The sequence below is a fragment of the Triturus cristatus genome, chromosome 1_2 (assembly GCF_964204655.1).
Source record: "Triturus cristatus chromosome 1_2, aTriCri1.1, whole genome shotgun sequence".
Classification (NCBI taxonomy): Eukaryota; Metazoa; Chordata; class Amphibia; order Caudata; family Salamandridae; genus Triturus; species Triturus cristatus.
Window position 1 is genome coordinate 790,854,036 of NC_140580.1, and position 27,519 is coordinate 790,881,554.

At 42.6% G+C, this 27,519-nt stretch overlaps 2 protein-coding genes across 4 annotated transcripts in view; one reads left to right on the forward strand and one right to left on the reverse strand.

The window, feature by feature from the left end:
- Nucleotides 1–21,596, reverse strand: part of CEP104 (centrosomal protein 104) — a 726,468-nt gene extending 704,872 nt beyond the window's left edge. The window contains exon 1 of one of the 2 annotated variants that reach the window (XM_085608861.1): nt 21,331–21,596. The gene's annotated coding sequence lies outside the window, so the exon portion shown is untranslated. The remainder of the gene's footprint in view (nt 1–21,330) is intronic. The other variant, XM_085608862.1, reaches the window with a different exon arrangement.
- A 663-nt stretch (nt 21,597–22,259) lies between these two features.
- DFFB (DNA fragmentation factor subunit beta) overlaps nt 22,260–27,519 on the forward strand; it is a 134,548-nt gene continuing 129,288 nt past the window's right edge. Inside the window, exon 1 of one of the 2 annotated variants that reach the window (XM_085608863.1) lies at nt 22,260–22,517. In XM_085608863.1, the coding sequence (XP_085464989.1) occupies nt 22,392–22,517 (126 nt within the window). In that variant the 5' untranslated portion in view covers nt 22,260–22,391. The remainder of the gene's footprint in view (nt 22,518–27,519) is intronic. The other variant, XM_085608864.1, reaches the window with a different exon arrangement.

Below are 27,519 nucleotides of genomic sequence, written 5' to 3' on the forward strand. Positions count from 1 at the left end.
CATACACTTGAAAGGGGCAGAGGTTACACTCCCGGCAAGTCTGCCTCAGCCTTCATTCTTCCGAGGTGGATCAATTGAATACCATTGATTGGGTAGTAGTTATATCTGTTAACCGAGCGTAGAAATGGAGCAAATTTAATACGGAGGGCTATTTGAAAAGTATAATTTTTTTCCAATGTGCCAGATGAATTTGTCTTTATGTTCTTGGGACTTATAAGAATCTTGTAGTGTGTACATCAGGCGGGTCATTTGTCTTTGGAAAACTAGCAACTTTGTGTGATATTGTAGTTGCATGATAGTTTCACATTATAATAGTGGGGGCTCGGATGTCAAACCTCCTTTCCTGGTGTTGGTCCTTGCCAGCAGTCATCACCTACTGCCAAAGACCTGCTTTTTAAAATGTATATCACCTGGCCACCTCCTTCCCCTTCCGGTACCCCCCTCAATAGTGCCCTCTCTCCCTTTCGTTTTCACCCTTCCAGCCTCTCTTCCCCCGCTCTCTCTCGGTCCGCCATTTCTCTCCATGCCCCCATTTCTCTCTCCCTGTGCCCCCTTTCTCTCTCTCCCTGTACCCCCCTTACTCTCCATCCCATTTTCCCGTGACCCATAGCTTTGGCTGCAGGTGAGTTGGCACAACTCCTGTGAGAGAAGTGTCTCTGGATTAGGTGGCACGTGCCCCTGCTGGGACCATGGTCAGGCGTTTGTCTGTTACACAGAAAACCACGTCTCCGTTAAACTGCAGTTTGAGAGTATTTTTGGTTATTGTGTTTATTTACTGTACCAAATGAATCATGGTGGAACCGGGAATATTATGCCAGAGCATCCCAGGAATCCCAAAAGTAAAACTGAAAAAACACATTTTGGAGAAAATTCATGTGATGTTGCAGAAATCGCTTCATCTCTTAGTGGTGTTTAATGTAGGTTCATTTACAAACCCCAGCCATCATATAAGGTCTCTGGAATGCCTTAGACCTGGCAGAGTCTCTTGATGCCCATGAGCAACAGTAAAGAGCATGTTCACCGCTGAAGAGAGTGACCACTTCACCATTCATCCCTTTGTGCCTGCAAACAGAGCTGAATACTTCACCTTTCACCACTTTGCATCTGCAAACAGAGCTGACCACTTCACCAGCTGAACAACATTTGCACAAGCGTCGCTGACACCCCGTACTACCGATTTTTTTTATTGCATATGATGCCCCTATCACTTCAAGTACATTTGTTGTGATCGGTAATCCCTGTCCCCTGCTATACATTCCATCGTAAATTTTTAGATCCTGTTTTTTGTATTTTTATTCATCCATTCACACTCCTTTACGTTAAAATAGCCATAGCTTTACTGTACAGTTGCTAGAATAGCTTATAATATGGTATAGTGTGTAATTTTTAAATAATCACTCCACTGCAAACAAAAACATTGATACAAAACACTGCCATTCACAATGCCAGTAGCTCCAACTGCAACAAATGCGAGACCTATTGCATTGCAAATGCTTGTTGTATACATGCAGTCTTATCACCGGCACACCTGAGTTGTTCACAGGTCTTTAAAGACTATTTGCATATTTACATACCTTTTTTTAAACTGGTTACCGAGGCTTCTTTTTTTTCTGGTTAGAGTACCCCCTTGGGCCCCCCACTCTGCCTTACATTTGTCTTTTACATTTATTGCAGTAGTGAGCGATTGAATCTCATGAAAAAAATTATAAAGTAGGGTTGCCAAAAGAAAAATGCCAGCCATGTGTTTAAAGATTCTGCAAATATCTTGTCTTGACACTAAATAGGGTTATTCATAAAGAAGTATGTATTCATTTGTAATGTGACTTTTCTGTCTTTGTTCCCTTTAATTATCAGTCATGGATCATTTAGGCAGCCCAAGAACACAATTAAAAGTGCTTTCTATTTATATTTTCTTTTTAAAGTAGGCACAGATAAGTGCTGAAAATACAGCTTTCGGTGACTGCTTATTTTCGTACTGTCTGTGACATCAAAATAATGAGCTGGCAACCCTAATCATAAGACTGGAAGTTTGTTGCAGGACCAGCACATTATTCATTTCCTCCACCCTCGATCCCTGGTTAATGCCAAAATAGCATTAGTTTAACTTCTATCTTAAACCCTACGCTGCCGTCAATAACATGCTGAGTTACTTCAAGTGTCTGGGACTAGCCATGATGATAACCAGTATTCCTGTTGGGAAATGCTGTCAACTTCCACATTATGAACCGAAATTTTGATATGTTCTAAATACGTTTTGCAATCTGTAAACAACCGATAGGAAACTAATAATTTTTTGATTCAGTCATGAGGATTTATTACACTTTCATTTTTCAAATACATCGTGTGATCCACGTACAGGGCCGGACTGGACGTAGCGGGCACCTGGCAAACCCCGGTGCGCCGCATGGGTGGGGGCCGGTTTGGGGCCCCTGGGGGCCGTTTTTGTTACAGGGCCGTTCTTGCAAAATATGCCCTGTAACAAAATCGGCCGAAAAACGGCCCTGGCAAAGAGGTTGGCGGCAGCACCCCCCCCCTCATTCCTCCCCCCCAGGGGGCCGGCCGAGCACTTTGCCAGGGCCGGTTGTGGTTCCCAGTGCAGCCCTGTCCACGTATTGAGTACAAGGCGAGCGTTTTTCAGACATTAGACTTGCCACTCTTTTTTTTCTCTGTTTAGCTAAAGTATCTTTTATTTACTTCAGTAACTAGCATTGCGTTTCCATGATATTTTGTAACTGTTCACATGTACCCATTTAGAAGTGGGAGACCACATTCATTGCATTTTTTTACATTGCCTGACTCTATAATCAAGTTCAGCAACTATAGCTTTCAGTACATTCTGATTCTGATTACCCCAGGCTTCTGGCTGAACATTTGAAATGACTCTTGTGTTTTAGTACACTGAATTCTAAATAAGGCATAAACGACTTGCTTAACCTTTTCATAAGTAATTACATGTTAAATGCACCATCACAGCTACGGAACATTAGAGTCTCTGGCTTGGCATTAATGATACTTTGGGAGAAGATTGGATTTACAATTGGTGATTAGGGCATACAAGAAATACCACACATATTAATCTTGTACCACAATTTTATTTTTAGGTCCACGAGCAAAGGGGGAGGGATGGATTCAGCCGGTGAATTCTCCATGGAAGGGCAGTTCAAAAACTGCTGCCCTTTTTAAGTCAACAATGTACAAAAATTGCTTAGCATTCTACTCAAAGATTGCGTAGGGTCCATACATACAGTTCATTTAACAATAGCAAGATCAACCAAATCAAAATGTATCATCATAAGCCGGATATGGCTATAATCAATCATATAACTGCTTGCAGTCAACACGTTTCATTCAACAAGAGCTTCTTTAGGGCTACAATCAAAAAATGCATAAAAAACATAACTAAAAATATATATTTAAAAACATTTAATCAATGGCATTATCATCAAATATGCAGAATTTAGTGCACTTTTTTGTCAGGAGTCAATGAAAATAACTTTTTTTATTACCCCAATTATATCATGATCTGTAGGAAAGCAATGAACAATTAATATGTAGTTTACATTGAACAATTTGATCTTTTCCGAGTTCATATAGTGCGGAAAGCCCTTTTTGTTCCAATTTTATCAGTCCCTATACATTTCATATCATTTTTCCTTATAGCTTATTGTGCATAAGTGATACCCATCATCACAAATGGTTTTTGTAGGTACCCTTAATATTCAGTCATTCTGAGCTTTCATCTTTATTGGGCCTTTTAACTGGGTGCCTCATCATTTCAAAAACGTAATATACAAATACATATATTCCATTCATGAGTGGAACATCTATAACTCCATTATACATAATGCCTTAGCAGCAAGCTAGTGGTTTATTCATTAATAGTATGAAATTCTCCTGGTCCTATAATCCCTTCAGGTATTCCATAATAAAAATAAATAATTGTAATAGATACTAATTATTAGTATCCATCAGTATGATAGCTGTTTTATCTCCAAATTAGTTTTACTTGAACTTATAACAAAATTCAGCCAATTCCGTAAATTATTTTTAAAGAAACAATTGTGTTTTATAATCATATCATGGCACACATATGTTTGCATATAATCACCATAAATGGATAAATATTCTATGACATGTGGCAAACTTGTTTATTTACCAAAATACATGTTGTCTGACAAAAGTGTAACTAAGAACAGATACCCATTCACAACTGTCCATAGCAGATGTTATATATAACTATTCAAAGAAGCATAAATATAATTCAATCAACTATCATATCTATTTCGTTCGCATTCTATTACTTGGAAAGAACGTATAACACAAACTAAAGGGTGAAACCCACAAATATTCTAAATGACTGCTGTATCCAAACAGCTCCCATAGGCTCATATGCTGTAGAATCAATGTGTTCATTGCGCTGTTACCTATCAGTGCTACTTTCATTGCTAGCATATTAACATCGACATAAGTGCTAAAGTACAGTATAGTTTTGCTTCTACAGGCCATGTTTAGGTGAGATAGCAATATGTTATAATCATAATGTAGATTAATTAAACCAGATTTTTTGTTTAAGATGTATCAGAATAGTATATTCCCTATTTAATTATGTACTTCATCCCATGACAAAACGTTTGAAGTGCATTAAGCATATAGACAGGTTCACATCTTATTACTACGATCACCTTTGGTACTTCTGCACAATATACTCTCTCTCAAAAAGTGATGTATCTCATTGTTAGAATAGACCATAAAAGCACATGATATCGAATACAAATTCTACAATATAACAATAATAAAAATCCAAATTTCCATTGATTTAAAAGCACTTAAAAATGCAGTTGCATCAGCACAATTTCAGTCGCCAAATTCATCATAGAACCAAGTTTAACCCCTTCGATGCTCATGACGGAGCGGTTCCGTCATGAGCATCGGTTGGGCTGTGCTTATGACGGAACCGCTCCGTCATGAGCACAGCCCCTGGGGGAAGCGCTGGCGCTCCCCCCCTGGGGCATCGATCCTGCCCCCACAGAGGGGGATGGCAGCGGAAGACTTTCCGCTGCCACCCCCGAGCCCCCCCACGCTTCCCCATGATGTCAGCGCGCACAGCGCGCGCCGACGTCATCAGGAAGCGTTAGACGCGCTGGAATTCATTTCTTCCAGCGCGTCCAACGGAGAAGGTAAGTTTTTCGCTCCGGTATGGCGGGGGTAGGGGGGGAATTGGGATGCCTTGAGGCATCGGGGGAGAGGAATGAGTATTTCCTTGCCCCTGATGTCTCAATGCTGGGCATTCCTGCTTCACGATCGCGCACAGCGTCGCGATCGTGGAGCAGGGATGCCCCACTTGACACCAGGGATCTATTTTTGTTGTGTTAGGAAGCGACCCCTTGGGCAAGGGTCACTTCCTGGGGGCAAAACAAATTATTTAGACTTTTCTGCCCCCCCTGGGGGCAGAGCGTTTTTTTTTTAGCCGTTTCTGCTCCCAGGGGGGGGCAGAAAAGCCCACTAGACACCAGGGATGGCTTTTCTAGTTTTAGGAAGCGACCCCTTGGGCAAGGGTCGCTTCCTGGGGGCCAAAAATGTTATTAAGACTTTTCTGCCCCCCCTGGGGGCAGATCGGTCGCATAAGTCGCCGTTTCTGTCGGTTGATTATGTAGCTGTTTCTGCTCCCGGGGGGGGGCAGAAAAGCCCACTAGACACCAGGGATGTTATTTTTTGTGTAAAGGAAGCGACCCCTTGGGCAAGGGTCGCTTCCTGGGGGCCCAATTATTTATCAAGACTTTTCTGCCCCCCCTGGGGGCAGATTGGTCTTGTGTGTAGCCGTTTCTGGTCCCATGGGGGGCAGAAAAGCCCACTAGACACCAGGGAATTAGTTTAAATAAAAATGGAAGTGACCCCTTGGGCAAGGGTTGCTTCCAGCGGGCAATTTTTCATAATATGTATTTGGACCCCCCACCCCTGGACAGATTAGCCGGTTTTTTTTTCCTGCTGTTTTCTGCCCCACCTGGCACACAACCCGATTGACCATTTGGGTAGTTACATAGCATATTATAATGTTTATTGTTATATTTTTTGTGATTTGCAATTGTAATGTTTTTTTTTTACTTTTTTGTTCTAGGTGAAGGCTTTTGCTCTTTCCAGTTAGCGGTTTCGTTACTGGTGGTTCTGCTGTTTGTGTAGTTTGGTAAGAGACTTATTTTTACAATGTAAATGTGTTTGATTTCTCTGCATGAATTTTTTTTTGCAAATGGTGTAATAGTAGCAGTATGTTTGGTTTTTGAGTGTCAAAAACTGTTTGCATTGGTGCTCGATGTGTATTTTGTGGTCTTGTGAGTAATATTTTTTTTTCTTCCTTCTAGTTGGATATCATTGGTTTTTGCTGTGTCACTGCAGAGTAGGTTCTGGTGAGTGCAGCTGTCTCTTGTAATTGAATTGTATAGTTTTTGAGTACATGGATCTTTGTGATAAAGGTACACATTTCTTTACTTACTTGGTTTGCACATTGTTGGTTGTTGTTGACTTGTTTGTGCAGTCTTCTATCTTAGTAAGTATAATGGCTAGCCGCAGGATTACTGCTCAGCAGGTTGTTGGTTTGCTGTTTGAGTCTTCCTCTGACCATGGTTCAGAGACTGACTCTGCATCTAAGGGAGAGGAGGCAGGGGACGATTCTGGCAGTGAGTTTTCTCTCCGTATGGAGTCATCGGATGATGAAGATACTATTAGTGCGGATGAAGTGCCTGTGTTAGAGGAGGAGACTGATGTGCCGATAGTGCGGCAGGAGGCATCTGGGCTGCAGCATGGGGCTGCAAGGCTTCCAGTTGGTGTAGTGCGGCAAGAGGCTTCTGGGCTGCACCCTGCGGCTGCAAGGCTTCCCGTTGGTGAGGTGCGGCAAGAGGCTTCTGGGCTGCAGGCTGGGGCTGCAAGGCTTCCCTTTGAAAGTGATGACCTCTGGGTTGCCCCTGGCATGGTGCAGCCGGCATTGCCAGACTTTACTGGTGTTCCAGGGTGTAGAGTGAATACTGAAAACGTTTTGCCGATACATTTTTTTCAGTTGTTTATGGACGATGTGTTTTTGGCAGAGATGGTTGAGCAGACTAATTTGTATGCCGAACAGTTTTTGAGGGACAACAGTGCCAGTCTTAAGCCACACTCTAGAGCTACCCGGTGGACTCCCACAAATCTTGAAGAGATGAAGAAGTTCTTGGGTTTAACTTTTTTGATGGGCTTGCTAAGGAAGCCATCAATGTCTTCATATTGGTCTACTAGTCCCTTGATGGCAACTGCTATTTTTCGGGCAGTCATGAGTCGTGACAGGTATTTGCTTCTGCTTCGGATGATGCATTTTGTTGATAATGGTTTAGCGTTGCCACGAGATCACCCTGAGTGTGACCGTCTTTTTAAGATTAGGCCTGTCCTTGATCACTTTGTTGATCGATTTTCTGAGATTTATGCTCCTGGGAAAGAAATTGCAGTGGATGAGTCTTTGGGGTTGTTCAAGGGCCGCTTGGTTTTTAGGCAATACATTTCTAGTAAGAGGGCACGCTATGGAATAAAGGTGTATATGCTGTGTGACAGTAGGACTGGATATGTCTCTAATTTCAGGGTGTACACCGGTAAGGAATCCAGGATTAACCTTCCTGGTTGTCCGTCCACTTTTGGAGTGACTGAGAAAATTGTTTGGGAACTTGGTAGAGGATTTTTTAACAAAGGCCACCATTTATATGTAGATAACTTCTACACTGGTGTGCGGTTGTTCAGGGAATTGGCCAAAGTGGACACTGTTGCTTGTGGCACAATCCGCTCTAACCGTAAAGGTTTCTCAAAAGAACTTGTTTGTCAAAAGCTTGTGCGGGAACAGTGCAGTGCATTGCGTTGCGTGGAGCTTCTTGCTGTGAAGTTTTCAGACAGGAGAGATGTCTACATGCTGACTACCATCCATGATGAAAGCACTACACCTGTGACTGTTTGGGGTCAGGTCGCTGAAGCGCGCAAACCTGTGTGCATTTTAGACTATAATAGGCACATGGGTGGTGTTGACAGAGTAGATCAGAGGTTGGAACCTTACGCTGCTCTTCGTAAGGCTTACATTTGGTACAAGAAGTTGGCTATCCATCTTTTCCACTTGGCAATGTTTAATGCTTTTGTTGTGTTCCAGGATTCTTGCCCTGAGTCAAAGATGACTTTTGCTAAGTTTCAGAAGTCTGTAATAGGCAGCCTTGTTGTAGTGGAACAGGCAAGTGTTCCTAGAGTAGGAGTGGTGGAGGATGTTGCTAGATTGAGAGATCGCCACTTTCCTGATCACATTCCTCCCGGGTGTCTAGTTTTCAGAAATGTACGGGTTTGGTAGGTTTCCCTAGATGGCCGCCGAGCACCGGGCCAAAAACTCAAGTGACCCCCTTTGCAAAACCAGGTGGTTTTGCGATAGGCCATTTTGATGTCGCCTCACTACATTTTGGGCCCTTGCCTGCCGCGGGTACTTGGGCCTCCCACACAAGTGAGGCACCATTTTTACCGGGAGACCTGGGGGAACGCTGGGTGGTGATAAATTTGTGTGAGCCCGGTGATGCCACTACTTTCCCAGACCAAAATGTGTGAAAAAAGTGATTTTTTCAGCTAAAATTGAGGTTTGCAGGGGATTCTGGGTAAGGAAACGTTGGGGGATCCACGCAAGCCATACCTCCCTGGAAGCCCCCGGGTGTCTAGTTTTCAAAAATATATAGGTTTGCTAGGTTTCCCTAGGTTTCGGCAGGGCTAGGGTTCAAAAACTACAGCTAGGCACTTTGCCAAAAAAGGGTCATTTTTCAATGCAAAATTGAGGTGTGACCACGTTGCGTTTTGCGCCGTTTCCTGTCGCGGGCACTAGGCCGACCCGCACAAGTGAGGTACCATTTTTCTCGTAGGACTTTGGGGAACGCGGGGTGGGTGGAAATTTGTGGATCCACGCACATTCCATAACTTTCCACCACAGAAATGTGGGGAAAATGTGTTTTTTTTGTCCATTTTTTACGTTTGCAAGGGATTCTGGGTAACAGACCATGGTGGGAGGCAGTCATGTCACCCCATCCTGGATTCCCCTAGGTGTCTAGTTTTCAAAAATATATAGGTTTGCTAGGTTTCCCTAGGTGCCGGCAGGGCTAGCGTTCAAAAACTACAGGTAGGCACTTTGCCAAAAAAGGGTCAATTTTCACTGCAAAATTGAGGTGCGACCACGTTGCATTTTGCGCTGTTTCCTGTCGCGGGCACTAGGCCGACCCCCACACGTGAGGTACCATTTTTCTCGTAGGACTTTGGGAAATGCGGGGTGGGTGGAAATTTATGGATCCACGCAGATTCCAGAACTTTCCACCACAGAAATGTGAGGAAAAAGTGTTTTTTTTGTCAATTTTTAGGTTTGCAAGGGATTCTGGGTAACAGATCATGGTGGGAGACAGTCAAGTCACCCCATCCTGGATTCCCCTGGGTGTCTAGTTTTCAAAAATGTATATGTTTGCTAGGTTTCCATAGGTGCCGGCAGTGCTAGGGTTCAAAAACTACAGTTAGACTCTTCGCAAAAAATGTGTACATTTTCAGTGTGAAAATGTGGTGTGTTTACCTTAGGTTTTGAGCCACTTCCTGTCGTGGGCACTATGCCTACCCACACAAGTGAGGTACCATTTTTATCGGGAGACTTAGGGTAGTTCAGATTTGTAAAGCAACTGATATTACCTATTGATTTTTGATGCATTTCTCCCTTCCAAATGAAAGACATTGTGTAAAAAAAAAGTCATTTTGAAAAATGACCAATAATTGTCATGCAAGTATGAGTATTCCCAATTTCGAAAATGTGCAAATATGCACTGTTTCTAAACTCTGTAATTGGTTCCCATTTCAGAAATACATAGGTGTCTTTCATACCAATTTTTCCATGTATACATTTTCACACAATAATTGCTATATACCCGGAACAAAAAAAAAAACATTACAAAATGCTGCTCAGTTTTTTACTCTGGGTTCGTTGGGCTCTTGGTGAACCACCAGTCCTATATATCCCCACAACCCCACAACCAGGAATATCCAGCGGATGTAACGGTACATTGCTTTTAAAGAGATGTTATAATTAGAAGAAGTTACAGGTGAAAACGTTGACACAAAAGGCTGCTTTTTTCAACAAATTTTTAATTTTTCCTATATTTAACTGTTGGTTTCTATAAAGAAACCTTGATGGATCTACACAAATGACCCCTTGCTGAATTCAGAATTGTGTCTACTTTTCAAAAATGTATAGCTTTCCAGGATCCATTATTGCTTTTCTACCCATTTCTACCATTATCTGGAAGGAGGTTGAAAGCACAAAAAATAGCAAAAATAGGGTATGTCCCAGAAAAATGTCAAAACTGTGTAAAACATGTTGGATTTCTGACAAAAATCTGTCATTCCCTAAAAGCGGGAGAAATGGTGATTTCAGCCCCACAAACCCTTTTTTGATATCATTTGCAGAGCAAAACCCAGACGCTTTCATTTGCAGCCACTTTTCCCCATTTTTCACAAAAAAAACAAAATTTTGCTGTATTTTGCTAATTTCTGGGAACCCTCTAGGAGAATCCACAAACCCTGGGTACCTTTAGAATCCGCATGATGTTGGAAGAAAAGGACGCAAATTTGGCGTGGATACCTAATGTGGTCAAAAAGTTACAGGGGCCTAAGCGCGCACTACCCCAAATAGCCCAAAAAAGGCTTAGCACAGGAGGGGAAAAGGCCTAGCAGCGAAGGGGTTAAAAAGATACCCAAAACACAAACATGCACATGGGCACGCTCACAAGCGTACAATTATCAGATCAAATAGGAAAACAAAAACCACTATTAGGGTCCACCATGTGCCCCTAGCTGATACTAACAAAGAAGGAAAAGTAACGCCTTGATATAGTGCTGTGTAACCAAATAAGGGGGCTAATACATACAAAGTTAGCCATCCATAGTTTTCCTAACCCGAATGGCAGCTTTCAGAACAGCACACACGGAAAAAGAAATGTTGTGTGAGCTTAAAAACTGTAAGTGTAGCAAGACTACTCTACGCTGTCACAAGCTAAATTTGCATAGCAAAGGCTGAATAAAGTGCTTGCATGCAAAACTGTACAAATTACAGAAAAACAAAGTGCAAAAGTGATAGTGCAGATTGATTGTCACATCACAGAGGCAGAGTGTGTCTGTGTTGTCAGTAATATCAGGGGAGGGGGTTAAAAAAAAGTTACCAATAAATGGATCCTGCCCTGAAACGGAAAAGTAGTGATCTCTCCCATCTTGTAAGGTCTCAGGACAGGTACGCAGGAGATAGGCCAGGTAATAAAGAGCTATGATAGGTTAAGACTGAACATTTTGCCAGCTCAGTGTTCGTTTTTAGATCTGCACTATATTCTATATATGCTACTTTCCAACTCTACCGTTGCACATTCAGGGATACTATTAGGTTCGGAAAACCAGGCAGATAGGCCCATGGTTCTGAAAGTATTCCAAATATAGCTGAACCAAGGGATCGAGAGGGCCTTTTCCTGCGCAAGACAAAGAAGTATGATGTCCCTGCATTATTTTGCCACTGGGTTCGTCCATACACTGACCCATAATAAGAGTGGCGCCACATGTACTTTGTCTAATATATAGGCCTGATTCAGTTCAGAATGTATAATTAAACTGGAGGCGTTAAACACAACACCCGCAGAAAAAAGGAGTTTTCCTTAGACTGTAGGTTGGCACGTTTTTTAAAACCCCAGACACTCGCTCCATAAGTGGCTGAACTGATGGACTAAGAATTATATACAGTAAGGGGAGGAAGGACAGACTTTCTAGTCTCTGCTCTTAAAAGATTGCAGACTGCACCTGCAGTTCTGCAAAGCCTTTGGCTGGCCTGCGCCAGATGGGGAATCCAAGATCCTGATGAACTAAAAGTTAAGCCTAGGTAGCAAAATGTATCACGCCCATTAGGTCTTGCCCATTGAGGTTGGTTTTATTCAGCCTAATCTATCCTGGTCCGCAGGACCTGATGTGCGATTGTGTAGAGTTGGTTTTCAGGTTCAAGTCTGACATGAAAGAGGAAAAAAGCTCCACCTGTAACCTCAGTGCATTTGGGGTAAGGGCAAACAGTACCACGTCGTCGGCATACAGTAACGCAGGAATTGGGGTGCGTGCTATTCTAGGAATGTCTGAAGGGCAGGAAGTTAAGTGGGTTGTTAGTCCATTAGTATATAACATAAATAAAAGGAGAGGCAATATACAACCCTGCCACACTACGCTCCCCAAGGGAAAAGCAGCAGAAAGCTCACCATAGGAGTTAAAGTGCACTCTGGCCGACAGATCTGTGTGTAGTAAAAATTAAAAATTGATCAATGGGGGGGGTTTCCACTCCTTGGTCCAACAACATTATCCATAGCTTGGTTCTGTCCACTGAATCAAAAGCAGGTGACAGATCCATAAAGGCAAGATAAATGGGAGCACACCTTGCATTTGTATACTTGGAGATTATTAAAGCCAGGTTTCGACTGTTCGTTTGTGCCCAATTTCGAGCGGAAACCAAATTGGAAGGGGAGAGAATGCCCTTGTCCACTGCCCAATTAGCCAACCGATCATAAATGACTGCCGATAATTTTGATCGTACTGTCAGGAAGTGATAACATTTTGGGGACATGCAATCACCCTTTTCAAATAACAGCACGATCGTTGCAGAAGTCAAATAAGAGGGAATGTTTGTATTTAGACCAGAGTTAAACATATTAGTAATAAGGGGGCCCCAGATCTTAGGCATGGATTTCACTAGATCCATAGTTATCCCGTCTGGGCCTGGTGCTTTCCCTCCTTTACTGTGGTGAATAGCCAATTCGACTTTGTGTAGTGTTTTTTTTTATATATAATTTTTATTACCTTTTCAGAGAATAAACCAACATACAGTAAACTGAAGCCAAATGGGAAATTGCATCTAATGAGTAGCTCCCGCAAAGTTTTCGGCTCTCCCACCCCTCCCTTCCCGACAACCCCACCCTCCCGGGCAAGGTCTCAGTGTGAGTGGAACTGACATTTCAATACAGCATTATAATGAGAGCGATGTGTGGGCTAGGCCACGCCAGGGCTCCCTCACCCCCCAGCCACACATGGCTGCTACTAACATTATAGGTTATACACTATGGTTACTCTTCAGCCACATCCAACATTCAAATCATTTTAGTCTATGGTGGTAATTCATCTGGTGGTGTCAAAAAATCCGTAAGCATCGCTGTCCATGCACTAATGTCATTCTTTAGTTTCTCATCCCTGCGTGCTAGTTTAACCCCTTCGGTGCCACGCCCTTTCCCCCTCCTGTGCCGGGCGTTTCTCACGCGGGTGGGTTTCATGACTAGATAGTCTCGTCATGGGCACAGCGCGACCGTGCTCCATGACGAGACTATCTCGTCATGGGCACAGAAGAGGTTAATGTGACAACCCTCAGCATTAATCCATTCTGCTATTTTTTTTAGCCAGTCGTCAACCTGGGAGACAGCCATCCTATTACAATTCTGCGTTTAGCCAATTGTAACCCCAGTGTGAGAAATTTCTTACTCAGCTTTTTTTTTTTTTTTTTTTAAGGAACGGAATGTGCCCCAATAGGCACTGGGCTATCTCCCTGTGGAACTCCCATCCTGTAGCCAAAGGGAGCATCTGAATGATAAACCGCCAGAAACTATCAATATCTGGGAACCTCCAAATCATGTGCAGAAAGTCAGCTTTCTGCACCCCACTAGTGGGGCTGCCTGCCGACCTCTCTGAATTTATGGCTCGTAACCATTTGGGCGTCAGGTATACTTGGTGAATCACGTTATATTGGAGTAACTGGAACCGTGCATTTGTAGAGGTGATCTTAACCCCTTTGTGTATGATTTCCAAAGAGTGTGTGTCAAGAGGTACCTCTAGCCGAGTCTCATTTATCCTGCACCTTAAGTACGGTCATGGGGGGTGTCCTCCCTCATGGCCCTGTAGCGGTGCGATATCAGACTCCTGCCCCCAGCCATTGAAGCAAAAGACACACAATTGATGGATGGAATGCAGAACAAATCAAAACATTCTCCCCCAGTCAAGAGATCTGTGTTAAATCAATCATTCTTTTGCTCACCATGCCACCCCAGTTTAGACCTGGCCATATGCAAATCAGTCTTGACCCTGTGCCTCATGGGAACAGTCCAGCCCGAACTGCCAAGCCAGGTCCTCCCTGGACCAGAAACAAGCATCCTAGGACTGGTTTCGGGGTTTCATCGCTCTTTAGCCAGGATAGCTTGAATCCAGTGGCACAGTGAGCCCGGGACCTACGTCTAGGTATACCCAGCACACTTAAGGCGAGAAAGCAAAAGACACACAATTGATGGACGGAATGCAGAACCTGGCTTGGCAGTTCGGGCTGGACTGTACCCATGAGGCACAGGGTCAAGACTGATTTGCATATGGCTGGATTCAAACTGGAACTGCATGGTGAGCAAAAAAACGATGGATTTAGGCCCAGATCTCTGTACTGGGGTGAATGTATGACATTGTTCTGCATTCTGTCCATCAACTGTTGTTTTTGCCCCAGCCATTGAAAGCAGTGTTTCCAGCGTACGAGAGGCAGGGGGCGCCTCCGGGAACCCCGGCCAAATCTCCTGTAACGTCGCTGCTATTTTGGCATACTGTAAAAACTGTCCATGTCCTAACTGAAACATCTGGGCGGCCTCCGCCCTAGTTATAAACTGGTTAGGGGGGCAAAGATCCCCCAGTACCTCGCATCCACCTTCCCTTCATTTATGTTAGGACATGGTGGTGTCAATAGTGAATTTATGCAATGTCATTGTCAAAGGTGGGGAACTCTCTAATCTATTGCGTGGATCAAATAGCGTACTAGAGTCTTCCAAAATAGCATAAGTGAAACAGAAATGAGTGACCCAATCTGGACCTAAAATGCAGGGGGGTATATAGGGGAATTTCTAGATTTAATTATTTTTACTAAGTTCCAAAAGGACTTACTGTCCTTTTTGAGAGCTGTATTTTCTAGTAGCTCCCAGTCTCGTCTGTGGAGTTCTCGTTTCCTGTTTGAGAGCGCAGTTTTATATTCTCTCCTAGTCAGGAAGATCATGCTCCTATCCCTAGGCTGTGCGTTAAGGGCCTTCCTCGGCTTGCAATTAGCCTTTGAGCAAGTCTCATTAAACCATCAGGGTTCCCTGTTTCGTAGGTCAATTGGCTTGAGCATGGACTTTCTAATAACCTTAGTTAGTCTATAATAATACCGACCCAGCATCTCTTGTCCAATCTCAGCTGGGAAGTTAAGCAAAACTACTCAGCCTGTCTTAAAAACAAATCTCTATCTTGTCCTTAGATAAACTTCAATATGTATATATGTAATATATTAATTGCCTTTATATACCGATGCTTATGGCATCAAAACATGATGCAAATGTGACAGTTTCATCTTTTTATAACAATATGCCACTCTAATACAGAGGTCATCGGTGGAGATCAGTCTGTAGTCCTTTCTCCACCATACATGTTTCATGAGATTAAAAGTATATTTAAGGACCTGCAAAGATGGTGCTTTCATAGAAGTTGAAAGTCCAAGTGTCTGAAAGAAAACTGCTACATGTTTGCATACTAGTAAGTTGTGTGTGAAGCTATTTGTATTAGGCCAATTTATAAATTCCTTAATTAGTTGTCTCAAAGAGTTCTGCTGCATGTTTACACACTGTTGATGCCACAAGCAGCTATCCGGATTTTGTGTATGCATTAAGTTTTAATTTTGGATATGCACTCAGGAACCTGTTTTAGGGTACTGACAAGCACATCTTTGCTGGGTGATGTTTATCGAGAGGGGTTTAGGAACAGCATGAGTGTGTTAGTAATGCATGAAGTTATAAGGACTGCTTGAACATGGTGTCTATTTGTAACATATAACCTTTACATTTATCAGCTTGGTAAGGCTTTTTAGAACTGCATGATTAAAAGAGAGTGTTTACTATGCGATCTAATGAGAGTGCAATGGAAGTGGATTCAATGCTAGGAGTGCTATGAATAATTTGATTAAAAAGTATAGGAGACAATGAGAACTGTTTAGATACAGTAGTCGTATAAAATAGGGTGGCAACAAGGAATGATTGGCATGCCCTCAGTGCAATCGTTGCACTGCTTTAGGCCTAATTTGTGACGCCAAACGACGCGCACGAATGAAATCTGCAGGAAGAGCTGGGACGAGGCTTCTTGGAATCGTATTGATTCCAAGAAGTCTCGTATGACGAGAGTAGCGCATGCGCTGCTGACGTCAGGCCGAGACCTAAAAAGGGGCGATTTATTACTTGCCAAAATCCTCTAGAATCCATTAGGGCACTAGCTTTCTCCAAATCCTCCCATGCGAGTCTTCTTAACTCGTTCTTTCTCTGCTCAATTACTTGTTTATAAGTTTGTCTTGCTTTCCTGATTAAATCCCCAGCACGGGGGCCATATGCAAGGCTTTTTTAAGGTATTTTTGGGCCTTAGAGCACGCAGCATTAAACTATTTTATATCCTGTGATTCTTTTTTCTTCACAGAGCTAGTCAGATTAATAGCCACGTCTTTACAAATGTCTTCGAAGCTCTGTAGGACTACCTCCGGGCTCAAAAAGCCAGATAAACATGTCATAACCGTATCAATATTCGATCGCACAATAATCTCTTCAAATTTGACAGGGTTTATTTTGCTCCATTTTAATTTCACCCCCTGGTTAGGGTTATAATTCAAAGGGTAATCATCACTATTACCCTTCAATGCCTTTATTTGCAAACTGGCTACCAGAGGGTTATGATCACTTGTGGGATTGGGTTCCACCACGAAGTTATCCACCAAGTGGGAATATTTCCTAGAAATCAATATGAAATCTATAGTATTTACCCTACCCTTCACCCCCTCCCCCCCCCCCCCGAAATGTTGGAAACTGTTTAGGTGGAGTGCAGATCAGAGTATCACCAAAACATAAATCATTGATTACAATGATATCATTTAGGGCTTCACCCTGCATGGTATGTTTAAAATGGGAGAGCGATTGATTTTCAGTGTCTAGCACCCCACAAACAATGTGCGTACTATACTGACAAAGTACAGTTAAAGTTCCCCTGCCAAATTATGCATACAGGAAAGCATTTAACTACGGCCTTATTGATCTCCTCTTTTAGACTATTTATGACCCCACATCCATTATGGTCAAAGATGTTATAATACCAATTGATCAGCAATATTGGGACATCAGTTAGATTTGAGATTAAAATAATCTGAAACCAAGGAGAGTCCACAATATTCTCTGTCTTTATCGATCCAAATTTTACAGAGATCAGGGTCACTAAGCCACCCTTTTCCCTACCTGCGACAGACGGGATTGCCTGGACATTAAATGAACGGAAACCATCAATAACCACCTCGTCCCTGCTCCATGTTTCTTGGAGGCAGATAATGTCAACCATTTTAGCATATGATAGCCAGGCCTCGTCTAAGATTCTTGATCTAATGCCCGCAATGTTCCATGAGACCATTCTTATTACATGTGCATTTTGAGTAAGTACACTTGCCTCCCCACCGCCACTGTCAGCGTTGGGCGGGATTGCTAACAGAGTACTTGAATCCCCATTGTGCCTCTCACCCCTTACTAAAGCTGATTGTGATGAATAGAAAATATCTACTTGATCAGTTACATGTGAACAAGCCACCGAACCATTAGGGGGATCGGGGGCTTTCTTTGGGTTACTATTTGTAATTTCCAGTTTCTCCAGACCACTCATGTTTAATACCAGTCAGTCTATATCTCCAAGGCCACTCAATGGCTCATACCAGTTTGAGTGATACCATGGAGGGTACACAGGATGTTGATTAATTTGTCTGGGTCTCGCCCTTTCTTTGTCAAACCCAAGCTCTCTCGGTGGCTGGTAGAAAAAACCCAATAGTAAAATGGAGACTCCCTTTGAGGACAAGGACCAGGTGTTAAACCTTTCGAAAATGGTTTTAACTCAATCCGGGGTTAAAAAAGATTAAAAAATGCAATCCCCTGAAAATTTCTTGGTGGATTCCCTAACCCTCAAAAAAATCAACAAGAGAGGAAGGGATCTACACGGCTAGTCCCCTCAGTAGATAATTCAAAATCAACAAAGCCAGTGTACAGTAAATCAAAACAAAGGGCACTGTTAGTCAAAAGAGCACTGGTCCACAAGTTCCAGACAAACCGGTATGTTCAGGAAAAGAAAGTAGACCTCTATGAAACAATACCCAGTTGGTATTAAAAGCCCTCACTCGCCAACCTGGTTGGTGACATGCTTCATCATCGGGCTTCCACTGGGACGACCGAATGTCATCCCAGTGTGCTGCAACGCCAGGTTACTGCGGAGCGGGGTTCTTGTGTGGGGATAGTGAATTTAAAATCTCCAATTGAGTCAAAAAATAAAACTTTAATAATTTTGCTAATTGGAAAAGAATAAAAGGGAGTGAGGGTCAAAAAAATAAAAGACCTGGTTCACTCCGCGGCGGTCAACATGTTTCAGCCTCTATGAGTGTTAATCGGGCATTCTTCAGGACCAGAGTGGAGGTGCGGAGCCCCGGTGGTGTGAACACTCTAAGGTCCACCCTACCGTGGACTACTTGTGTGAAAATCAAAAACTAATAATGAAAACTCCGCCAGAAAATATTAGTTGTTAAGGGGAGAGGAACGAGTTTACTAGAGAGGCTAATCCGTTAAATGCCTCAGTCTAACCCACCCACTCCGTCGTACCATTTTAAATTCAGTGAACAACGAGTTATCCATCCCAGTCTTCTCACTCAAAAAATGAAGAGACTTGTTCCTCAATGAAGACCAGTGTTCAAAAGAGCCGGGTGGCAATGGGGGGACATTAGCTAATATAACAGTGTAGGGAGTAGCTTCCGGAGGTAAATGGAGGTTTGTATGTGCACCCTCAGGGGGTTTTAATTTTCCTCCAATTAAACTTGGGATGTGATGTCTATCATTCCCTGGATGGTTACCACTTGGGACATTTACTACCCGGGCATGGGTGAGGGCCAGGACATTTACATGTAGAGTCTTCCACTCTATGCTGTAACAGCCCCTCCCCCCCTTGTGCATAACAAACTATTCTGGTTATCAGTAATATTAGTAGGTATATTTTTATCCATATTCCTATTCATAACATTACTCTCCCCCCCGAATACATTCAGCCATATTTTGATTATGATTTATCGTAAGTCTTTCGATGTCTAACAATCTAGTTTCAATAGCCGAGAGCCTTTGAATCAATGGATCTAGAAAAACTGCTACCGTGTTTGAGCTTTTTCCAATAGTCAGCCTCTATGGAAATCGACCCCCCTGAAACAGTCTCAGCGTTGGCAAGATTTGACTCATGAATGAGCTCTTTATCAGTAGATTTATTCCTGCGAGGCTTGGGTGGTGGAAGGTGTTGTTTACCCCCAGCTTGGCCTTTTCTTTTCTTTGGGGGTGGTGCAGAATTGTTCACATGATTGGTTTTGGATTTGGCTTTTTGGCCCCGGGTGACCACATTTGGCTTGCTCAATGCACCCGAAGTATCAGCACTATTCCGTATTGTGTGAGCTTCCATAATTTCAGGGTCTTGAACTGTTATGGGTAAGCTGTTGTTTTGGTGTGCAGGGTCTTCCGAAGTTCAATATAAAGCAGGGGCAACAGGAGCAAGGGCCATAGGATCAGATCTATTATCAATATTAATTACAGGTTCAAGGGAAAGTCTCCGCTCAGTTAGTTCAATTTGGTGCATAAGTACCGACTCAGCCCTTATTAGAAAAGCGTCCAATGTCCACACAACCCCCTGCCCATTTCCAGGCCTTAACTAACTCATGCTGGTCTGACCCTACAGGCTATGATACTATTTGTTTAAGACACTGGACCTTTCAGATGCGTGTAAGGGAAGGACCATTGCCAGAGTAAGATGTTGGTGATATGGCCCAGCCCAGCCTCAACCAGTCTCGGACAGCTCAGACGGGCCCGCCCTTGGTCCGGGCGTCGTCCGCGCGCGAGTCCCACGTTGCGGGAGTCAGCATGTGCTTTTGTAGCGCCCCCCGGTGCTATTGGGTTACGTGGCGGCCGTTCGTTACCAGGAGCCAGGCCGGTCGTTGTAGTCCCCTCCGGGACCGGGCCCGGGCATAGCAGGAGGAAACAAAAGCCAGGTAAAAATAGAATTGGCATTGTCTTATCACATGCAGCATGATTTGTTTATGGTTAAAAAAAAAAATTATTTTGATTGACTCTTAAGGATTAATAAAAGTGCACCTCATTCAGCATATGGGATAATGATTAAATTAATGAAGTACAATTGTAAAGTATATATTGTTTTAATATTTGTCATTAGGTTTTGTATAATATTGACTGTAGTCCTGAAGACGTTCTTGTTGAAAGAAACATTACTTGCAACTAATTATAGCGATATAAACAATAACATGTTAAATCAATAAAGAATGCTTTAGGACGATATGTTTTGATCAGCGTGTGCTGACCTTTATTGAATGGGGCGTGTCTATGGACTCAAACATCTTTGAATAGTTTGCTGAGAAATTTTGGAAAAACACTTGGTTTATCAGCAAAGGGTAAATGCGATATAGTGCTATTTCTAGCTTCACCAATGTATCAAACTGTGTGATCCTGAGCAAAATGTATCTTGCTTCGCAAAACGTTTGTAGAGCTTGATGGCGATTAAGTTTGCAGCGAACGACTACTCACGAAAATGAGTTAAAATCAGGGCAGTCAAGATGTTGTTGTGTGTGTGTCATCACGTTATTGTAAGAAAATAATTTTGTAGGAGGAGCACTAAGCCCTTAAAAGCAGGGCAAAGATCCACTGCTTCCCTTGGGTGCTCTGGTTTATAGTGACCCAATGCAAAACTTCCAACTCCTGATATAAAATTGTCCAATGCTCAGATGCATCATAAGGTCGTTCACACCACAAAATTGTAATAGGAATTTTTACTGGTTTGCAATCGTTATGAAGGATGCATGTGTATGAAACTTTCATTACACATGTGCGGCTTAAATGTTGTTAGGAGCAGTCCCCAGTCACATACAGAGAACTGCACACAGCAAATCTCCGTTGCCTCAATACAAAATAAAGGTACCATCGATCACACTACTTTTCTCTGTTTCCAGTGGCTGGCCTTGCCCAGCCAGCTTAATATCATCCCAACCACCGAGCAAATTAGATTGCACCCGTACACAACTTATTAACGAACACAAGTATTGCTTGATCACCGCTTGGGCTGGTTGCTATAAATGGGTTTCAGATTAGAAAAGTCACTAGACTGGGTGGTGATAGCCTCTTAAATTGTAATAATGGAATAACTCACCAATTTCTGGTGTTATTCTCAAAGTCCCAGACTTCCGAGTAGGCCTCGAGTAGGTACTTCCTTAGCGTGCCCCATTAGGCGCCCTGGTACTTCTGGTGGAACGGGCAGGCGCGCAGCACCCATGGATATGAGGCTTAGATCGGCAATGCCTCTGCCCTAAGCAAAGATCCCTCTTCGCTCCTCCATCTCCATAACCACCGTTTGACAACAACCGGTACCAAAGCACATGCGCACAATCCACTCTGATGGGCAGGAAGTGCAGTTCTTTCGGGAAACATGCACGCATGCGTAAATCTAGATATCTGTTTTAAAAATAACAAAATAAAAACGCTGGCATTTAATTGCTACTGGACGCTCACTACTAATTATAACAGGAAATGCAGTTTTAAAATAACAAGTGACCAATTCTACGTTGTGGCTCTATATATTGTTGACTATAGAAACAGTGTGCTATTCTTAAGTGAATGAAACTGAGATTGAGTTTGTCCTTCGCTGTTTAATTACAACGTTCTCGATTTTTCGATTCGTCAGCGCGCGACATTGATCGTACAATGGACCTTTTCCCAACAGAAATCTTTTTAAGGGAGATGACATTTAAGACACCATTAGAAGGAAGACACACTGAAGTGTCGTATAAGGTATACAACAGACACCGCCCACCTGTCGGTGTACATAGCAAAGAAACATTCATGAAAATAGAAGAAAGACGTCCATGCTTGAACTCTTAGAAAAATCTTTATTGTACAGCGTTCTGACACCTTTGGGTAATTTCCCCGCTTTATAAAAATGCACTAAATAAAATGAAAAATAAAAGGGAAAGAGGACGGAATTACCAAACCAGCGCTCGTAATAGAAGGATTTACACACTCCTAATATGGCCACCACGTAAATAAACTGCGAAATATAGTACGCGTTCTAGGCTTATGCGTGTGTCTGGTTGGGTAGTGAGTAAGCACGCTGTGCGTGGTTGCTCTTCCTGTAACCAGAGTTAACCTCACAAATGCAGAAACCATAGCATAAATATGCCAACCTAATTAGACCACTGTCTGCAGCACGGTGAGATGCTTTTCAATATGTTCAAAAGCCCGAAGCTCTTCAAGGTCAGGACTTTAAACAAACCGCAGAAGTATGGGTTGGCAAGCAGAAGCCTGGCAGAGCTGCTTCAAAAAGCGTGCAAACAACTGAAGGTTTGTACCTTTTAAGTTTCTCCACTATGGACAATGCAGTCTCACAATATTCCTTCTGTTACTATGTATCATTACATTCTGGGTCTTCTGCTGTTTAGAATGTTTACATTTGTTTTCAGTGCTCGTGCTGGATGCGAAAAATTGACGATCAACTTAGCCTTCTCCCATATTTGCAGCTAGTTCATAGTTTCGGTCCTAGGCTATTCTAGTCAAGTATTCAGGAGTTCACCGGAAGGAGGGACAGAGTATCAGGAGAATATTCACACCTAATGGGGAGCACATACTATGTTGCTATTTCCACCCAGCGTGTCACGCCGCTTTACACACCTAATACCATAACCACTATTCTGGCAAGCATATTCTCTTGTGTTTACACTTCTAATGTGTGGTGCTCCACACATCTCTTAAATCGTCTGGGTCTTGCTCTGCAACTATACAATATTACTGCACCTTTGTTGTGGCAAACACGCACGGTAGACAAAGTAATGTTCAAGGCTTTAATCCAGAGGAAGAGCCCACAAAGAATGCACAGAGATATACAATCGAGGCGACTTCAATCAATATCAAGGGACGAAACCCAGGCAACAACCCCCCCCCCCCTGCCCCCCTTTGATGGACTGGAACCAGCACCCCCTCCCTCCCCCAGCGCCTTGAGACCCTTATTGGTGAGTAGTCGCGCTCAACAAACACCGGATTGATTGATTGATTGACAGCGGAACCTCAGAATCTCCATGCGTTATACTAATACATAGTAAAACCTCTAAAAGAGAATGTGTGCTAAAAATAAAAACTAACATATAATACAACATCTCTCTTTCCTCAAACGAACACTGACAAAAATAAAATAAAACCAAGCTTACGGTAAAACACAGATAAAAATAATAAAGAAACTATCGCATTACAAAATCTTTAAACCTCTGAGAATTGAAGATTCTTTCTGCTGTTTTATATCTGCACATCAGCATGGCTAATACAACTACTCACACACAATTCTCCAGAAGTACTCCGAGACTTGTTCACAACTAACATTATTACTAACATGAGTGGGAAGTGAATTGGTTTCAAAGTCTCCCTTTGTTATTCTGGAACAGTCCACTCAAAAAATCCCACAATGTCTGACACTGTTTTTTATTTCCATCATGCCTCCCTTTATCAATTATTTATTTTTGATTACAGCTTTATTTTGATTGCAGAACCTCTATTCCACCATCCACGATTTTTCAACAAACTTGAATTCCCTTTTTGAACTTTAAAAGGTTTCTTATCTCAAACTCAATCTCCTTCTGTAAACATTTTACTTTTACAAGCTACACTAAGTAAATAGTATATTTTTTTTCAAATTTTGTTTTCTACTCACACAGTACCTCACTACCATATTCACATCATCTCAAAGGGCTTTTCACTGCACCCCTGTGGAGACCATCGTTTCCTAGCTTCTCTACCTTTTAAGAAGCAAAAAAATGTGTGAATCCAGTCATTGAACATGTTTTTGGAAACGAAACGAAATGAGTGGCATTTTTAAAAACAAGAATTTCCGGATCTCCTTCCTTTGAGAAAACATTTAGAGAAACAAAATCAATCACACTTTGTGTTAGGAACACTAACAAAGTGATAGCTGATCCTCTTAGAATAGTAATCAGTTAAAACAAGTAGTAATCGCTTGTTTTACGGTATCAACTTAAATATACCTGCAAAACCAACAGCTAATTTCAGCCATGCACGCCCCGGTAATGGATTTAGATCAAATTATTCTTAGCTTATTTTCCAGCGCTTATCAGAAAACAATCTTCACATTTGTTCACATATTCCTCAACACGCACATCACCGATAATACTTCCTCAACAATTTTTTAGTGGTTGATATGTTAAGGTGTCAACTATGTGCTATATCAATCAATGTACTGTTCAGATATTCTGGAGAGAAAACCAAACCTTGTATAGTAATCATGCAGCTCTCCATAAATTATTCTGCATTATCAAAATGCTGGTTGCTTTCGGACACCGAACATTTTCCCCCATAATAGATCAAAGATCCACGTATCCTCAGCTTAGCCTGTCAGTGGAATTTCCAGATCTAACCATATGGTAATTGCACTGTTGTTTTTTTGAATGGAAAGCATAGGTATTTGGGAAAGTATCTGATAGTAGCAGCATGATAAGTTTGCTATTATGGGATGTTATCATTCCTTATAACATAGTTCGTATATGCCACTTTAAGATAGTGCTTTGTATAGTGATTTTACACTTTTTTTTTCACTGAGTTTTATATAGCGCAAACTAGACCCAAAGGTATCAGGTATCAGAGCACTTTACACCAGCACCAGTTGCGTTACATGAGGACACATTCATTTTTGTTAAGCACCGGGATATTAAGTGACTTGCCCAGAATCGCAGGATGTTGAGCGTCCTTGCCAAGACTGGAACCCGGTTCACCAGATTTGAGGTCCACTGCCCTAGCCATTAGGCCAACTCCTCTCCCCACTTGAAAGTGTACTGCACAAAGGACATGGTCGATTTGTTGTTATAGTTCTGAGGTGTTCTCATGCATTGTAACATACTCTGTAAGTGGCCCTCTATGCTAGTACTTTGGGTATTGTATGGGGATCTTACATAACGGATAATTTGGATTCCATTCTTTTGCAATTATTATAGATGTAATTCCTGATCTTGAGGATTGTGTAATATAGTATTGTGTATGTACAGGAAACATGTTTGATGTTGGTAACAGTATATAGTGGGGGAGGAGTTAAGGTTAAGTTAATAAAGCATAGTAGGTAGTAGCTGAACTTCATGTGAATTTCATGTCATTTGTTGTTTTGTGCTGGAGCCATTATTGACAAACCTGCCAACCACAATTTCCTTTCTTATCTTAAACGTATTCAGTAAATTTTATTGGTATTTATAGATTAACATCTCTTATGATGTTTGGGGTAAGCACTATTTTTAGGCCTCACCTGCTGACTAATCATGCGCTGTCGCTGCAAGGGGTATTATTAACTATAAAGGGTTTGGAGTACATCCATTGCTTACCATTCGTTGACTTAATTGTCGCACTTCTTTGCACCCTCCTAATTGTCCAGTGCATGCTGGCATCACTTCCTATTCTTTCATGTGAAGCATGGACTAACTACTAATTGATTTAACTTGATTACTGTCCTTTCGCTGTCCATCCTCTGCTTGTGCGGTGATTCAGGCACTTATTTAGTTTATTTGCTTCGTCTTGTCTATGTTGCCTTCCCTTCCGCTCTAGCCATACCAAAAAAGCACTAAGACGCAGCCAGTGCTAACCACGTAATACCGCTTTTTTTCAGCATCACGTTCCATCTATCCCAACCCCCCCTCCCGTTGTCCATCTTGCCCACCCACACTGGTCTGAAGAAAATAAAGCACCTTGATGCGGCCAATGCTGGACTTGTCATGTCCCTTTTTTCGAACTTTACTTTTAGCACTGCTGTACATCCACGCTGCTGTGGAACATGGCTAAAAGTCATTGACAAATCCAATCACATACATATGTTCTCAAGCAAGTCCTTCTGTGCTTGCCTGCCGCCAATTCCCAGTTGGTCCCCCACCCCTCCTATAAATAAAGAAAAATTCCTTTTCACATTTTGTTTTAGATCCTGGTAGCTGCAATTTGCTGCGCACTTGCTGCTTGGTCACGCCTTTTTAAGTAAATGCTTTGATGTACATTCAACTTTTTTTTGTTTAAATGTACTATTCCGAGAATGGCATGCACGCACATGCTTGGTAACACTTTCGTGCATACACACCATCACACTTGGCCAACATTGCACCATGACGACTGCACACACATCTTGTACCTTCTATATTTTGCCAGTGTGGTGCAGCATTGAAAAAAACAATTTAGCAATGCTTGTGTTAACATATGTTGTATTTACAAACATAGTATTTAGCTGATATAGCTTTAACCCCTCTGATGCTATGGGAGAACTTCCTTGTCCATAGCGCTCCCAGTCAGGCTATGGATGTGGAGGTCATGCCCATAGACCTACCACTGGAGCAACAGCTGTTGTGTGGTGCTCTGTTGACTCGCTTTGTGACACCCACTGGGTCAGAGAGAGAGACTCTCCTTCTCCGGCCTCGGGAGGAGTTACTCTCCTGCCAATGGCACGATCACATCAGTGACTCAATCACGTCTTTGATAGGCTAGCACCCAGAAAAACACATCCTGGTTTCCTTGGAAATGCGACATGGGCTGAGAGCAGCCCGTTTTCCTCACTTCCTGAGAATTTTGCTAAAAGGGAAGTGTTGTTTGAAAGCTGAGAAAATCAGTCTTCCAACAACACCTTCTTTTAACTTTGGAGTGCCAGGTGATCACAATAGCATGTAAAGCTCGCTGTCCCCCTAGACACAAGGGATTGTTATTGGGGGAGGGGGGCAGATGGTGGTGATTTTCCCAAATCTGCCTCCTCTGTTTCAGAAATCTCACTAGACATTAGGGATTCCTCTACAAAACAAAAACAAAGAGGTGGGGCGGCCCACTGTAGGTAAGGCCATACCCTCCATCCCCCAAAATGGTGTAGTAATCTTTCTGCCCCCTCTGTGGGGCACATTAGGAAGTTTTCTCCCAATATGTCCACTTGGAGGGGTGGTGAGCTAACTAGACACCAGGGAAGTTAGCCAAACATATGTTTTTTAAAAGGATGGGAGCTGTCCATGATGTGCAGGGTCATGCCCATCCCCTCCTTCCAAAAAGACACTGCATTCAAACTTCAACACCGGCTACCCCCACCCTCCCCCCCACCCCCATCCCCTAGGGCAGCAGATTGAAAGATTTGCTCTAAACAGTTTACCCAGGCCTGGATAGGTAGTAAGCCCACTGGATGCCAGGAAACAAAAAATAAATATATAAAACAAAAGTGGTAGGGGCACCACACCACGCACAGGGCCATGTACCCAAAGCAAAACATACACTAAAGTCTTTCTGCCTTCCCTGGGGGGGCAGATTTAAGGGTTTGTCCCCTATCTGCCTGTCATGAGGG